We start from the raw sequence: 16,507 nt of genomic DNA on the forward strand, positions 1-16,507 counted from the left end.
ATGGTTTTTATACTGAGGGAGATGGGAAAACTTGGAGAGGAGAGATGTGAACATTTAAAAGATCCTTTTGCTTCTCTATGGAGAATAGCCTGCCAGGGCATAGGGATGCAGCAAGGTTGCTAATAAGGAGCTGGAAGGATAATCCAGGCAGGAGTTGAGGTGACTTGAGCCACGTAGTGGCTGTGGAGGTGGTGAGCACCGGCTGGATTATGTGTATGTTTTGACAGGAGAGATGGTTAAGATTTCTGACAGATCAGTTATGGTATGGAGGAGAAAAAGAAGAGTAAAGCACAACCCAAGGTCTTTGGCTGGAGCAACCGGAAGAATGAAGTTGTTATTTACTAAGATGGGGAGGGCTGGGAGAGCAGCAGGTGTGGGGCAATACCAGGGTAGTAACTGTTATGCTTGACACACCTTGTAGACACTCAAGTGGAAATAACTAGAAGGTGGTGTGTGTGCGTGTGTGTACCACAAGCATACGTGTGTATGCAAGTCCAGAGTTCAGAGGCTGTGCAGGCTTGAGACGCACATTGGTAGATGTCAGTGCCTGGTGGTATCTCAAGTCATGAGCCTAAATTAGGTCACCAAAAAGAGGAGAGATCCAAGGACTGAGCCCTGGGACACACCACCTTTTAGAGAGATACGAGGAGGAAACATCAAACGAGGCTGAAAGTAAGTGGCCAAAGTAGAAGGAAGACCTACCTGGAAGCCTAGAGAGTTTATCTTGGGAGGAGGGAGTGATTAAATGTGGCAAATGCTGCAGGATGTACAGTCAGGGGAAAACTGAGAACTTCCCATGGAATTCAGCAACATTCATGACGATCCCTGGCGACCTGGAAAATAGTAGCTTTGCTTGAGAGTTTGGAGCAAGGACTTTGGATATGAGTCAGAAGCTCGGGGAAGTGGAATAAAATTGGGGATGAAATACAGATTTAAGAGTCATCAGTACTAAAAAAATAACAAAACAAAGAGTCATCAGTACTTACATGGCCACAATCAAGTATGAGGTTTCCCAGAGAAAATGTATAGTATGTTGAGGAAAGAGGGTTGAGACTAGAATCCCGTGGAATACCAATATTTAAGGGGTCAGGAGAAGAAAAGGATAGACGAGAGTGTGGCCAGAGTGGTAGAAACCTGACCAAAACAGAGCAGTGTTTTAGAAACCAAAAGAAAAGAGAGTGCTATCGATGAAGGAGAAATCATCAAGGATGAAAGCCTTCCACTGCAGGGCACAGCCAAGTTTTGTATTTCCTTCTGCACAATCCCATGTCTCTGCTCCTATAGAACATAGTATTTATGGGCTATAGTAGATCTATCAGTTTCAAAGGCTAAAGGAAGGAAGGGCATCCCCCAGCTACCTCACCCCTCCAGTGGGGTAGTTCTGAGTCATATGTTATGCACTAGTTCCCATATTTGCCTGTGAAATTAAGCTCCAGTTACCCACAATGGTAGCTGGATTTACTTTACCTTTAGTGGCCACCATCCTTTCCCTGAACCACCATCCCACTCCTCCACTCTTCCATGCCTTTCCCAAATATAAGATTTGTGCTCAAATCCTTGTCTCAGGCTCTGCCTCTGTGCTTATCTGTCTATCTCTCCACTGACCTATGAGCACTTTAAACATATGCATGCAGTCTTCCCTTTCCAGTTCCTGGTGAACTATGTGGTCCATAGAACATGCGTCTAAATGTTTGTCGGATGGAAGCACTTACATTTGCATAATGCATTATGGCTTCCAAAATTCTTTCAAATACATTACCTCATTTACCCCATAAAACTGTTCTACCCCTTCCCCCAGGTATTATTATTCCTATTGTAAAAGTGAGGAAAGAGAAGCAAAAAGGGTTTAAGAAACTTGCTGAAGACCACACAGTTATTAAATAAAATAGCCAGGGCTTGAAAAACAAGTCTTCGGATCTAAGTTTGGTGCCCTTAAAGAAGCATCTACATATGGAAGAAAGAAAATGTTTTTATAATTTAAATTTTAAATAATTTAAAATTATACATGTTGGGAAATTTGAAGTTCTAGGAAAACCTCATTATATTTGACTGTTCATTGGAATGAAAAGTGCATGGCTAGATTTTAGTAACTCCACCATGCTATCTATAATCATCTATCTCTGGCAAAATACTGATACTAAGTACCTCAAAGAAAGAGTACTGAATAATTTTCCCGAGTGAATTCACAATTCAATAGGAGAAATTCAGAGTATATATTTCACTAAGATCTTGAGACTACAATTTTGCTGCTAATACACTGAAGTGGTTGCTCTCAGCAACCAAAGCTAGGAAAGCAAATAAGATACTAGGAAAAGGAAGAGGAAAATGAAAGAATGAATAGCTGAAGTTTCTTTCACGGCAGCAGAGATCTCTTTAGACCCACAGAAAAACTATTTCTTAACGACTTTCCATATACGATTTCAGACAAGGTAAAGGATTAGTCAGAAAGCTCAGAATGACTGATGGACCTTGACTTTTAGCTCTCTGAGTTCTCACAACTCAACTATGGAAACCTGTACAAATGTTTATTTTAAAAACCTCTGAAGAATAGTTCCCACAGCACTATCATGTTAGCACATTATTTACTTTACAGGAGCTGGCATCAATATAAGATAGAAAGGATAAGACGACTGGGTATCCTTCTGTATGAAAACAAAATATCTTTGGAGTTATGACTGATTTAAAAGATGCTATGAGAAGATGAATTGAATTTACAGAGCTGTGAGCTGGGAAAAGCAGCTGTTACAAAGTTGTGAGTTTTGGCTTGACTCAGTCTGAAAAGACATTTTGAGAACTCTTGTGAGAAGGGGGCTGTAACAGAGGGTAGCATTCAAGGATTAAGAATTGAATCCCAGGATGGTCCCAGGATGAAGACAGAGCCAGGGGGACTGATTTAAAACAACTTTGGAATTATCTTCCTGAACCTCAGTTTCCTAATTTATAAAATGAAGATGATCATACCTCAGAGATTTACTCTGGAAGCAAAGTGAGCTAACAGCTGTGAAAGCACTTTGGAAAGGAGAATGGGGTCCATAATGTAAAAGGGGGTTACTGTTTTCTTGGGGCAAATGATTTGACAAGCTGGAAGGAGAAGACTAAGATGGGAGTCAACTTTTAATCATCATTTGTTTCACGGGCTAAGTTGGCACCTGTCACCCAACACAGGTTCACAGTGCTGAATGCCTACCCCAGAACACCTCTCTGCTTCCTCTGTGCCAAGTGGGACCCTTCCTCTTTCACACATCCAGAACTCCTTTATGTGATTGACTCTACTTCTGCTCCATTGACATTTAACCTGTGTTCCTCTATAGTTTCTGTCTGACAGCGTGTTTGGATGGAGTCACTAATGTTCTTTTTACGTTGTTTCTCACATATAGGTATACCAGATTAGGTTTAACACTCCTTAAAGGTAGGAAGCATGATAGGTATTACTATTATTATTATTACTACTACTACTAGAAAGTACCTTGCAAAGCATCAAGCCCAAACCAGGGTTTCTCAAAAGCAGCACTACTGACATTTGGGACCACATAGATTTTTGCTGTGGGAAGCTGCCCTGTGCATTGCAGGATGTTTAACAGCACAGTGGGTCTCTACCTGCTAAATGCCAGTAGCAACTCTTTCTGTCCCCAGAGTTGTGACAACCAAAATGTTCATAGACATTGCCAAATGTTCCCAGGTGGAGGCTGCAAAGTCATCTCTGCAAAGTCAAAGGCTGCAAAGTCATTCCATAACAGACATAATAACAGTCATCCATCCACACTAGATGGATGTAAACCAATATTATGGTCATTGTAATTAATTTTTTCAGATTACCTGGAATAATGCTCAGAACTGAGTAGGTACTCAATGAATATTTACTGAATAAATGAAAAAATGAGAAAAGGACTTCATTAGTTATATTCATAACTGGCCCTACAGCATAAACTCTTATATGATTAAGATGATATTATAATATATATATATATATATATATATATATATATATATATATATATATATTTTTTGGCTGTGCTGTGTGGCATGTAGGATCTTAGTTCCCCGACCAGGGATCGAACCCGTGCCCCCTGCAGTGGAAGCGCAGAGTCTTAACCACTGGACTACCAGGGAAGTCCCTAGAAATTATATTCTTATGCTTACACAAAGATCACAGCTAACAGTAGCTTTCTCCCTAGCACATGACCTATGAATACATCTATGATGGTCAGCATCCTGCTTATCCATCAAGCATGAGACAGAAAAATTATTTCAAATTCTAGGAAAATATTGCATCAAACACCAATTATCAGACCCATTTTCAGAGAATTAATTCTACATGGGAAAATATAGTACAATCAAGAATTATAAAAAAAGACTGACAAATAGAGAATCTCAGATGAGTGTACTTAGGAAATGTCTGTTCTCTTAAAACGTAAGTTTTTTAATATAAATGTTTCATCAATCTTCCAAGATCTTTTCCAAAGTCATCAATCTTTTCCAAGATCAGAAGATTTGTACTATCTTCTGATATTTGGGGAACCTATGTGAGGTGGCATTTCATCTGGAGCTATTAAAGAATACTGATGTTACTTTGATCTTTAAGAACTGATACTTTTGGACCATCGTGTTAAGGAATACTGATGATGTTTTTTATTTTCAAATTTTCTCAGTGGATTCTTAAATCCTGTATCAGCAGGCAACATTTTCCAAATGAGCACTAATAAAGTGTTCTTATCAAAACAGGGGCAAATGTAGCTGAAAAAGAAAAGAATCAAGGGGCTTCTCTTTCAGATACACTCACTCATCCTTCTGGTGGCTTAGTGCTATATACAATCTTTTGGAGGGAATCGTAATTTAGCAGCAGACCTCCACTAAACAGTGTGTGAACAAGAAATTAAACAAACTTCTACTTTTGGCTAAGAGGTAGTAACCTGTGATAAGTCAGTGCCAACCTCCATCAAGTAAAAGTAGAAAAGCCAGATAAAGCACAAGAAACATCTGTTCAAAGGCCTCTGATAGCTGATGCGACCATCAGGAGGTAAGTGGCTGAGATCCCAGAGAGAAGACAAGTGTAGAACAAACAGTCTACATTCTATGGATGCTTTTTCCCCTTGGATCTTGCCAATTCTTGGCATGGTGCTAGAAACTGAGAACCTGGACACAGGGCCACTTCAAAGAGGGAGAGAAGCCAGTAGAGCTTTCGGCAATCCCAGGGGGGTGGAGAGACAAAAGTCAGAGTTTTGGTGCTGCCAGAGGAGCAGGGTATCAATGGGCCAAGGACGTAGTGGGGACGGAGACACAGAGAAGTGGGCCTGTCACACGGAAGGATTTCCCCTCAAGGCATTTACGGTAAAGAGCAAGAAACTAAAGGGTAGAAAACCTCTGCAAAGCCGAGTGGAAATCCAGCAATCTTATTCTGAGAAGGAAAACATTACCACTAGGGACCGCCAAGGAGGAGCAGAATGCAGTAAACACCTTGGTTTCGCAGTAAGGCTCACTGGAGAAGTGCACCCTCAGAATGGAAACAAACCAGAGAGAGATGGAGCCTTACCAACACTCCTTATAAACAACAAGCAAAACCAGCTCAGTCTCTGACTGGATCAAAGTGGTCTGTTCCCACTCTACGTGTCTGCCCTGTTGCCCCCTGCTGTCAGCCAACAGCCTTTAGATCCTTCAAGTTTAGCCTCAACTGCAGAGAGCTGCCTCACCCAAGGGCACACCCTTCCCAGGAAGGACCACAACCAGTGGCTGATTGTGGGGATATAAAGACCCGGCTGTCTGGACCCAACGTGGAACAACTCCTTCAGGCCACATGTGCCCCAGAGCTCCCCGTGGATTTAGCCAAGCTTCAGTGTGCCTGGATCACATTTCAACTTCTACCTCTACCCAATCCTGCTTTCTCTCCCTCCTTTACAAGTGCTGATACTTAATAAATACCCTGTACAACAAACCCCATCTCAGTGGCTGCTTCTGGAAGACCCAGCTTGTGACAGTTGCAGAAGTGGTCCAAGAAAGCAGGGGATACGATGGGGTTATTGATCTGGATTACTCACTGCTGGGATGGCAGCGAAGTTGCCATCGTTGATGGAAGGTAGAGATAGACAAGCCCTGGTATAAGGGGGTGGTCCAACTGCTAAAACCCTTAACAGAGGTGAATTGGAATAGTCCACCTATGGAAAGGAATGCACTGAATGGGGTAATTTACCAAGTGTTTGAGAAGTAACTATAAGGACAGTGACTTGGATGGCTTTCAGCTAAGCTCAATTTCCTAGAAAAAGATAACTCAAAGCTCCAGGCAACTGTAACTCATGTGTGAAAGCCAAAGGGCCTTCCTCATAATTTAGAAAGAGGTTCTTACATACTGTACCAGGAGAGTCTAGAAAACTGAGGATCAGAAAATCTTGATAATGTAGACCCATTAAAATTAAAACCTTCTATTCCATAACAGACATAATAAAAGAAAGGAAAGGCAAGCCACACAGACAGTACATATATCCAACAGATGACTTATATCCAGAATGCCTAAAGAACCACAAGTCGAGAATAAAAAGACAAACTACCCAATCAAAAACGGGCAAGGGCTTCCCTGGTGGAGCAGTGGTTGAGAGTCCGCCTGCCGATGCAGGGGACGCGGGTTCATGCCCCGGTCCGGGAAGATCCCACATGCCGTGGAGCGGCTGGGCCCGTGAGCCATGGCTGCTGAGCCTGCGCGTCCGGAGCCTGTGCTCCGCAACGGGAGAGGCCACAACAGTGAGAGGCCCGCGTACCGCAAAAAAAAAAAAAAATGGGCAAAATATTTTGACACTTGCACTTAAGTTTCTTGCACTTCACAGAAAAGGATATTTAAGTAACCAAAACATTTTGAAAATTCAATCCAATTCATTAGGAAAATTCAACTTAAAATGCAAAGAGATACCACAATACTATCATCAGAATTGCTAAAATGAAAAAGACTGGCAATACCAAGTGTTGGGGAGGATCTGAAGCAACTGCAACTTTCACCCGCAGCTGGGAGAAGTATAAATTGAAACAACCACTTTAAAAAACTTTTTTGCTGAACAAATACATAACCATGTTCCATCAAAGACATGTACAAGAATAGTCACGGCATCACCATTCACAGTACCTGGAAACAACTCAAATGTCTATCAACAGTAGAACAGAAAAATATACTGTGATGGAAAATATATTAGAATACCATAAAAATGAGAATGAATGAACCACAAGAAGATGAAAATACAGTGAACCTCTCAAACATAATGTTGAGCAAATGAAGTTCAACACAAAAGGCATGCATACTGTACGATTCGATTGATATCAAGTTCAGAAGTTGGCAGAATTACCTAAGCTGATAGAAGTCTGCATAGAGGTCTCTTTTGGGAGGATCAGGTCACTGGGAGGGGGCTTGTGTTTCTGGGATGCTGTTAATATTCTATTTCTTGATCTGGGTCCTGGTTACATGGGTCTGGTCACTTTGTTAAAATTTGTTGTACTGTACACATTATTTGTATAATTCCTTTCATGGATGGTATACTTCAATAAAAAACTTTTAAAAATGCAACAAAATGCAGACACCTACATTGCTTTTCTTTTTCCTGCTGTGGTGAGAAGCAAATCCTGCTGACATTGTTGTTTTCACTTTGGTTTCTAAACTGGGAGCATTTGAGGAATTCGGGCCAGGAGGCATTCACCATCCCCAGGACTGATTCACAGCCCTCTTTTGCAGACTCACAGAAGGACCTACAGGGCAGGAGTCCATGACTAGAAGAAAAGAGAAAGGTGAAAATTAATGTTTTTACAGACTATTTCTCAAAATAATAATTAAGCTAAAGAAAAGTTGTCCACCAGTGCTGCAATATTATCTTAATTTATATTTACTACAGTCAACAACTTGAACTTCTACCTTCAACACTATAACAAGGATTTCAGCCACCCTACTGTCATGATTCTAGAGGGAATAAGCTAGTTCCATAACACATCATCTAACTGTCTCTTGTGGAAGCATTTATCCCAAATGACTTTTTTTTTTGAGATTTCTTATGCTAAAGTAAATCTGTCAACCAAGACAGAGCTCTACTTACTATCAAAAGGAGTAAATTAACATGCAAATGAATGCCCCCAAAATGGAAAGGCAGAAGTAGGTCACAAAATAGGTTAATCTCATTTCTTTATCATCCCTTTGAGAAATTCAAAGTACCTCTGAGAGGCAGCCAGAGAGAAAGCTGTTCCTTAGCCTCCACTGCCTCCCTGGAAAGGAAAATATTATACAAACAAATGGCAACTCTGAAAACCTGTACAGTTATTTATCTTTTCATTTCTATGTTATCTTCTGCAAAATAGAAAAACACAAACAACTGTCCATTAGCAGTAAAGTAATGATGCCCTGGAGTTTGTCTTTATTCATCTGACATTCAATCAAACACTCCTGGATCTGCAGCTCTGTGTCTGGGGACAGGGATGCTGCAATGTCAAGGCCACGGACTTGTTCTCTTGCAGACCCAGGCGGCTTTTTCTACTTTGCAGCTATAGACTGCATCTCTCACCCTGGCTGGTCATCTAGCAAAGGCATCTCAAATGATTTTAAGAAAACTGGGAAAGAAAATATACATGTCAGTCAAAGCAAAGCACACACTTCACAAATGTAGGGTCAATAAGTTATTGCAGAATCACACAGTATCAGATCTGTAAGAAACCTTAAACAACACCTCATTCAAATCCTCCATTTAAGATAACTTCAGGGAGATTCTGAGACACACATAGCTTCCTAATGGAAGAAGCGGGAAGAGAATCCAGATGTTTTAACTTTCAATCCACGCTTTAGCTACTGTTGCATATCATCTATTCTCATATAAGGATCTAATAATTAGGCTTTAAGAACTTTAAAGCGTAATTATAATTCCCCATTCAAATTTCTATAGATCACAGAAACATAATGGGATGCGCCAGTCACTGAGTTAAAATAGAAGTGATTGAGTCTGTGAAAGAATCTTGAGAGTGAGATCTTGTTATATGAAAATGTGAGAAAGGGGTACTCAACAGTACCCCTTTCAGATACAAACACTTTTGACCTTCTCAGAAACTCGCCTTAAAACTGGGTATCTTTTAGAATCCTGATATTCACATGACTACATTAATATGTAGCTAAATTTGTTAGTGAAGATGTAGAAAGATGTTTTGCATTTGAAAGAATTCGCTTTAGAACATAAAATATGAATTAGTCCAGGCAAGTGTTTCAGTGTAAAGAAGACACCTGACTGCCATTCAGGAAATATATTAGATATTCATAGGATGGAAAGTATCACTTAAATAACATTTTTTTAAAAGATTTCCTTTCCTAGATCTTATTCCAAAGACGTTAGAGACTATATTTTCTCAAATGAAACTGGGGATCATGGTTGAGGAATGTGGAGAACACAGAATTCCTATGCAGATACTTATACTTCGCTAGGCTCTAAGTGCTACTAACATGCATTAACTCATTTCTTTCTCACTACAGCACTATAGTACTGTACTGTACCATAGATACCATTACTATCATCCCTAATACACGCAAAAGGAAACTGAAGCACAGGAAATATAAGAGACTTGTCCAAGATCACTGAGGTAGTGAGTATCACAGCCAGCATTTGAACCCAGGCAGACTGATTCAAGGACTATGTATGCTCCAAAAGCATAGCTCAAGGTTAGCTCGAAACTTGATATGTACTTTCCCGTGGACCAACCACAGACACAGTGGTTGGGTTCTCCCTTCACTCTCCAAACTCCTAGTTATCCTTCAATGAGTCAGTATTTGCCTAAGGGGCTAAGGAACACTAGGAAAGGGTGAAGGCATTTCTCTTTCTTTTCCAGGTGTGAGACAGCCCACAACAAAGCTACAAGATAAGCTAGGCTTGGCTTCAGCATTCTTCCTTGCCACCTAGTCCCTGACCTGTGTACTGACACCATCCTGTCCAACGCCACTCCAGCACCCCACCTGGTCAGTCACCTCCACAAGAGCATTACTTGCTCCTTTGCTTCCCTTCCTACAATCAAAACTACGTTCCCCAAGTGAGCTGATCACAATGAGACTTTCAAAGAAAAGAGAGGAAGATAACACAGAGCAGTACATAATAATAGATGGACACTTAACCCTCCCAGAGGTTTCTGGCATCATTAGAAGATTGCTTGCTGGATCTGTACATCAAAATTCATTCCTTAACACAATGCTTCTCAGAGGAGGGGTGATAATCCCACCAGCTTTGCTCAATTTCAAAAGGTAACATTTTTTTTCTCGAGACTTGTTCTGGGAATATAGAGAGACATTAAAATACCATTAGGCTTTCCATTCTAAAAATAGGGCCTAAGAAAAATGTCTAGAGTGTTTCCAAATAGCTCTCTTAAAGACGTGTAACCAACCAAGACCCATAGGCTTTAAACTGCTGGACGAGGACATGTGAAACAGTGACAGAGTATTAATAACCAGCAGCCCTTTCACACACTGAGCAGAATGAAGAGCCATTTGTTCTTGCTTTGCATGAAATTCAAGTGCCTACGAGGGATTGAAGCATTTTGCTTTTCATCACGTGGAATGGTGCCGTGAGACAGACCACACTATTTTGAAATATAAGTGCTGATATCCAAGCAACAAGCAGACTGACATCTTGAAAACAGTGCTCAGCACAGTGGAGGGGCCAGACTGGGCTACCGGGGTACTATTTTAGGAAAGATGGTTACTTTAAGTGATGTGTGAAGTGCATTTGGGGTTGTGCAAAAGTCCCTACAACATTTCAACTCAAGCTTAAGCTGAAAATTCTTTCCTCACCTCTGTAATTATGTGTTGAAACAAATACATAGGAACAAATATAAAGAATTCTATTATACAGTAATAGTGAGGTTTCTAGGGGATTTTCACTAGGAAGGCTACTCAAATTATTTATCTACAAAAAAATTGTAAATTTTACCTATATAATTTTTTTTTGTAGACAAAGATGTTTATTTTAAAATTATTTTTTTTCACATCTTTATTGGAGTATAATTGCTTTACAATGGTGTGTTAGTTTCTGCTGTATAACAAAGTGAATCAGCTATAGGTATACATACATCCCTATATCTCCTCCCTCTTGCATCTCCCTCCCACCCTCCCTATCCCACCCTTCTAGGTGGTCACAGAGCACCAAGCTGATCTCCATGTGCTATGCAGCTGCTTCCCACTAGCTATCTATTTTACATTTTTACGTATACAATTTTAAGCAAATTTATCTACTAAAATTTCTATATTTATTTACAAAAAATTAGATTTTCTTCCTTATTGTACCCTTTGACCAACATCTCTCCGTTCCCCTCCCCCACAAATTTATAGATTTTTATCAGCAAAACGGTTCTGATAAAGACATAAAGTTAAAATTATTGAATAAGTTACAGCCACACAGTAGGCTTATATAATAGCTAATGGATTTTTATGTTTTATAAATCACTTTTTTCTAACTTTTTACTTTTTTTATTGAAGTACAGTTGATGTATAATTTTATGTAAGTTACAGGTGTACAATATAGTGATTCACAATTTTAAAGGTTATACTCCATTTATAGTTATTATAAAATATTTGCTATATTTCCCATGTTGTGCAATATATCCCCGTAGCTAATTTTATCTAACTTTTTACTTTAAACTACTTTTAGAGACTTACAGAAAAGTTATAAAAACAATACAGAAAGTTTCCATATAGCCTTTATCCAGGCTCCCCAAAGCAAACATCTTACATAACTACAGTGTAATTATCAGAACCAGGAAATTAACACTGGTACTAAAGTAAGGATCCTATTCAAACATCATCAAGATCTCCATTTAGGATCCCACACTTCATTTAGTTGTCACTTTTTATTTCTGACAAACTAACCTTTAAGTATATCAGAGAAGCTCAGGATTTAAAACTCTTCTTCCATGGGGCGGGGTGGGGGGAAGAATTTTTGTGACAGGCAGGCTTTAAGATGGCCCCCAATGACCCCACCTCCTGCTATTCATGCCCTGTGTAACCTCCTCCCCTTGAGTGTGAGTTGGCCTAGTGACTTGCTTACAACCAACAGAAGGTAATGGGATGTCACTTCCATCACTAGGGTACATAAGACTGTGACTCCTCTCTCACTAGCAGATGCTCTCCCTTACCAGTTCTCATGAAGCAAGTTGCCATGTTGGGTAGGTCTACATGGCAAGGACTTGAGCCTGGCCTCTGGCCAACAGCCAGCTAGGAACTGAGGCCCTCCACCCTTAAGGAACTGAAATTCTTCCAACAATCACATGAGGCTGGAAGTGGATCCTTTCCTAGGCAAGCCTTCAGATAAGACTCGAGACCTGGCCAACACCACGAATGCACCCATATGACAGACCCTGAAACAGAGGACCCAGATAAGACACTCCCAGGTTCCAGGTCCACAGAAACTGAGATAATAGTTGGGTGCTGTTTTAAGCTGCCACATCTGTGGAAATTTGTTACGTAGCAATAGGTAACTAATACACTTTTCTTTGATATATCACTTGGTAAGAGGCATGTTACTGAGTTAGATGTATTATTTATTGATGAGACCTACATAATCTTTTGTTTTAAAGAAAGTCGTAAATTTGTCTTTGTTAGGCCAAGCTGTTCAGTGAACAGTGCTCACAAAGTCATAGTCACCGGGAACACCCAGAGCTGCAGACCTCAGTCATGAAGAGAATGTTAACAATGGAAGGGTCTTGCAAGATAATGTACTACTGTTTCCTCCTTTTACATGCAAGGAAATTGAAACTTAAAAAGATCTCATAGCCAGATGCTATGATGCCAGCCCAGTGCTCCAGACTGTCTCCCCTAGCTGACCTCTTCTCACAAACAGGAGTCACAGATAACACAGGAGCATAAATCCACAAATCCTACAGGAGCACAAATTGGTCACCACTGCTGGAAAACACAAAAAACAACAGATGACTTGTTTTCTCTGTGATGGGCCAACGGCATCAGCTTCCTATGTCTGCACTCTCTGGTGGCCTCAAGAGACCTCACAAGAGGTATGGCTTAGTTGGGGTACGAGAGGAGTAGGGAAGAGATGACCTTGGTTCCCAGCTTCATTAGACACGGGGATAGAAAACTGTGCTAGTGAACACTTACATGTGTCATTGTTTCACACCAGAAGAGAAATCATGGGAGAAGTCAAGTTACTTTTTGGTCACACTGGTCTGAAACTCTTTAAAAACCAGAGTTTTTCATCATCTTCATTTGTAATAGCCATGGTTCCAGCAGGAAAGAAATGACTCACTGAAGTAGGATTACTGCAGAGTATTTAATGAAAAGGTCACTTATGAAGGTACTGGCAAGGTTTAGAAAAACCAACCAGGGGTAGTGCAGCATGCGGGGACAGGTTGCCGTTAGCATCTCAGATTCAAGGGACAAGGGAAGGAGCAGTTCTTGGGACTCAGAAAGAGCTGTATGCAGAAGGCTGCCTGATAGGAGCCAGAGCCTCCCACAGTGGGATTCAGGCAACTCCAAACTGTGTAACCTGGTAAAGAAGAAACGAGGGGATCATGACCCAACCTGCCTCCCTTCCCACACTCTGATGTCCTGTTGGTGGTTCCCATTGGCTGAGCCCCACAGGAAGCTAGAAAGTAGCCACTGTTGAAACCAACCTGTGGGGAAGAGTGGGCTGGAGGAGGGTGGGAAGTGGATAAGGAGAAGTAAAGAAGAAAGAGCCAGCACATGACTGCATGCCTCACACCAACGAGAGCTCAACAAATACTTGTCAGGGGACAAAACGCAGGGCTGTGGGAGGAGACTGTTCAACTATTATTAGCTTGAAATCTGGTAGGAGTGTTTACACCGCAGAAATCAGCAAATGCTACAAATCATAGTTTTGTTTTGTTTTTCAGGGAGCCAGTTTACCAGCATACCGCTGGATGAAAGTATAAATCATGTCATCTCCTCTAGAAGGAAAGCTGTTTTTACCTCCACTGGAAGGAAAATTACGGTCATACACTTCTTGGACCAGATGAAGACATTATGTCAATATTAACTCCCTATCTCCCACTACCACCAGCCCTCCTTCTTGGTAGTAATACCATCTACCCAAGTCCGCAAGCCTAAAAACCTTTGTTTCACCCCCAACCTCACCATTCATATGCAATTAATTACTAAGTACTGTTAATTTTACTCCCCCAAAGTCCCTCAAATCCATTTATTCTCTCCCCATTTTATGTTCTCATAAAATTAAACTAGTTGTAGTTCCCCTAATATACGACAGATTTAGGCTGTCTGCTTTCTCCACCTTGCCCACATGGCAAATTTCTATATATCCTCCAAAATCAAATTCAGCTGTTACTTCTTCGCTGGGAACAGCCTTCTTAATGTTGCCAAATGGAAAGAGTCCCTCCTTCTCTGCGTTTCCCCCCATACCTTTTAAACTGATCACATTGGACAGCAGTGTAATTGTTTTCATGTCGTGTCCCCTATTATGCTGAGTCCCTTGAAGGCAGAACTGTGTGTTATTCACCAAAGCAACCCTAGCATCAGACAATGCACCTGGTACATCGTAGGTGCCAATAAATGTTTGCTAAAGGAATACAGTGATCACTTTCCTAACACCTTTGCCGAATAAACTGATGTCAGAAGCGGAAAGGGAGCTCCCAAGCTGTACACATGCCTAGCAAGACCCTCCACGCCACCATATGTCTACCCCCCAACACTCACATCCTTGCCAACAGTATCTGCTTGCAGGACTGATTCCATCATGCCCCCTTTCTCACTTCCTGCAGAGATCACAAGCCACTCGGTATGTCCGGGTCTCTCTCACCTCCTGGATTCCCATATGTTCATGGATCAAATGTAACCTTCTCAGTGAGATTTTCCTGAACAACATTTTGCTGAAAATTGCATCCCTTGCCACCATACCCATACTCTCCCAAAGCTCTTCAATTCTTTTTGGAATTTTTCCATTGCACTTATCACTATCTGATATACTATTATTATTATTAAAAAAATGTTTAATCTGTTTCTTTATTGCCTATCTCCCTCCAATATAATATATAGTTCATGAAGTAAAGGATTCTTGTCTATTTTGTTTGCTGTCCTATCCTTAGTGTATACAGTAGGCACTGCATAAATATTTGTTTGAGAAATAAAAGAATCCCATGCAGAGGATAATTTGGTGGCCTGCTTGGAACAAAGCTGTCAGAAGCAAAGTTGGGAGCAGAACTCTCACTACCTAACTCCCAACTTAATGGTTTGTACAAGAGCTCGCTCCATCCCTGTTCACATGATCTCCTCCCTATCAGGTCAGCAAATTCTACACGGTTGAATCTTGAAATAATTCCCATATAAAGGCAAAAATCTCGGCAAAACCGCTATGGATGAAAACCCTACAGATAAAGTGTCTCGCTTATATGCCAACAGTAAGATGTCACCCTTAAAATAGGGAAACTTGAGGAAATAACAACAAATAAACACAGCTTGAATTAAGATGAGTGTGAATAATGTAAAACTACACAACCGCCCCTGAAAGAGAATATAAAATTCCATTCCCTTCTATCCAACGTGATCCTGATTCTCATTAATACTTGGCATACTTACCAGGGCTCATGGAATAGAGGATTAAAAATCACAGGAAAATTTTCAATTGTTCAATTATTTTTTGCAGCTGTTTTGATTTTTTGCACATCATGAAATGATGCCTTAAATATGGATCTCTGAAGGCACTGAATTACTGGCATTAAATATAAATTCTAGTCACATCCACCTAATACCCATGAATTATTGAGGAGAAAAGTAAACAAACTCCACTGAGCTTGATGAAATATGTGTGCTTGAGACACTGTCAGTGATTTGACAAGGCGTTTTCAGGAAATTTGAGCTCCTGTGGCCTGACTCTCCAGCTTTACGTCTTTGTAAAATAAAAGGAATGTGAGTTATCTGACTGTGTATTACCCACACTTGGAGCCATTCTGGCACATAAATGAAATCTTACTTTTCATTTTATGTCTGTATAATGCCAAAAAGCAGACTAGATCACCCATGTTAAAAAAAATTAAAAAAAATAAAAATAAATAGATCACCCATGTTGCCTGAGACTGAAAAGAGAACTGTGATACAACTGACCACCTAAACAGCCAGGTAGTCAGCACAGGTGTAGCCCAAAAGACTGCTGTTTACAGGTTAGCAGATAAAATCAGGGAAGTAAGTGACAGATGACTTTCCGAATATATGGTTGCTATTAGCAACAAAGACTCTTTTTGCTTTGACTACTGATCTATATAAATTCTTTAAAAATATAGATATGAAAAAATATTAATTCTGTAATGTTTCCATTATTCTCAAATGTGACACAATTAGAGTTCTTGGGACACAGACAAAATCTTCAATAAATAAATTAGCAGTATGTAATAATTCTTCATTTAGAAAAAAATAATAAAATAACCTTATGCTGGCTTTATGTAATTTACAAATTCTTCAAAAAATTGTTTTAAATCAAGTCATATTTTTCAGTTGGCTTTCAAGATTATTTCAGGGTTGCATTTCCATAGGAGAGCGGCA

General features: G+C 40.3%; 1 protein-coding gene across 4 annotated transcripts in view; it reads right to left on the bottom strand.

The window, feature by feature from the left end:
• CORIN (corin, serine peptidase) overlaps positions 1–16,507 on the bottom strand; it is a 254,774-nt gene that overhangs the window by 145,687 nt on the left and 92,580 nt on the right. For all 4 annotated transcript variants that reach the window (XM_030880459.2, XM_060299302.1, XM_060299301.1 and 1 more), the window contains one exon: positions 7,559–7,740. In XM_030880459.2, the coding sequence (XP_030736319.2) occupies positions 7,559–7,740 (182 nt within the window). The remainder of the gene's footprint in view (positions 1–7,558; positions 7,741–16,507) is intronic.

This window comes from Globicephala melas, chromosome 5 (assembly GCF_963455315.2).
Source record: "Globicephala melas chromosome 5, mGloMel1.2, whole genome shotgun sequence".
NCBI lineage: Eukaryota > Metazoa > Chordata > Mammalia > Artiodactyla > Delphinidae > Globicephala > Globicephala melas.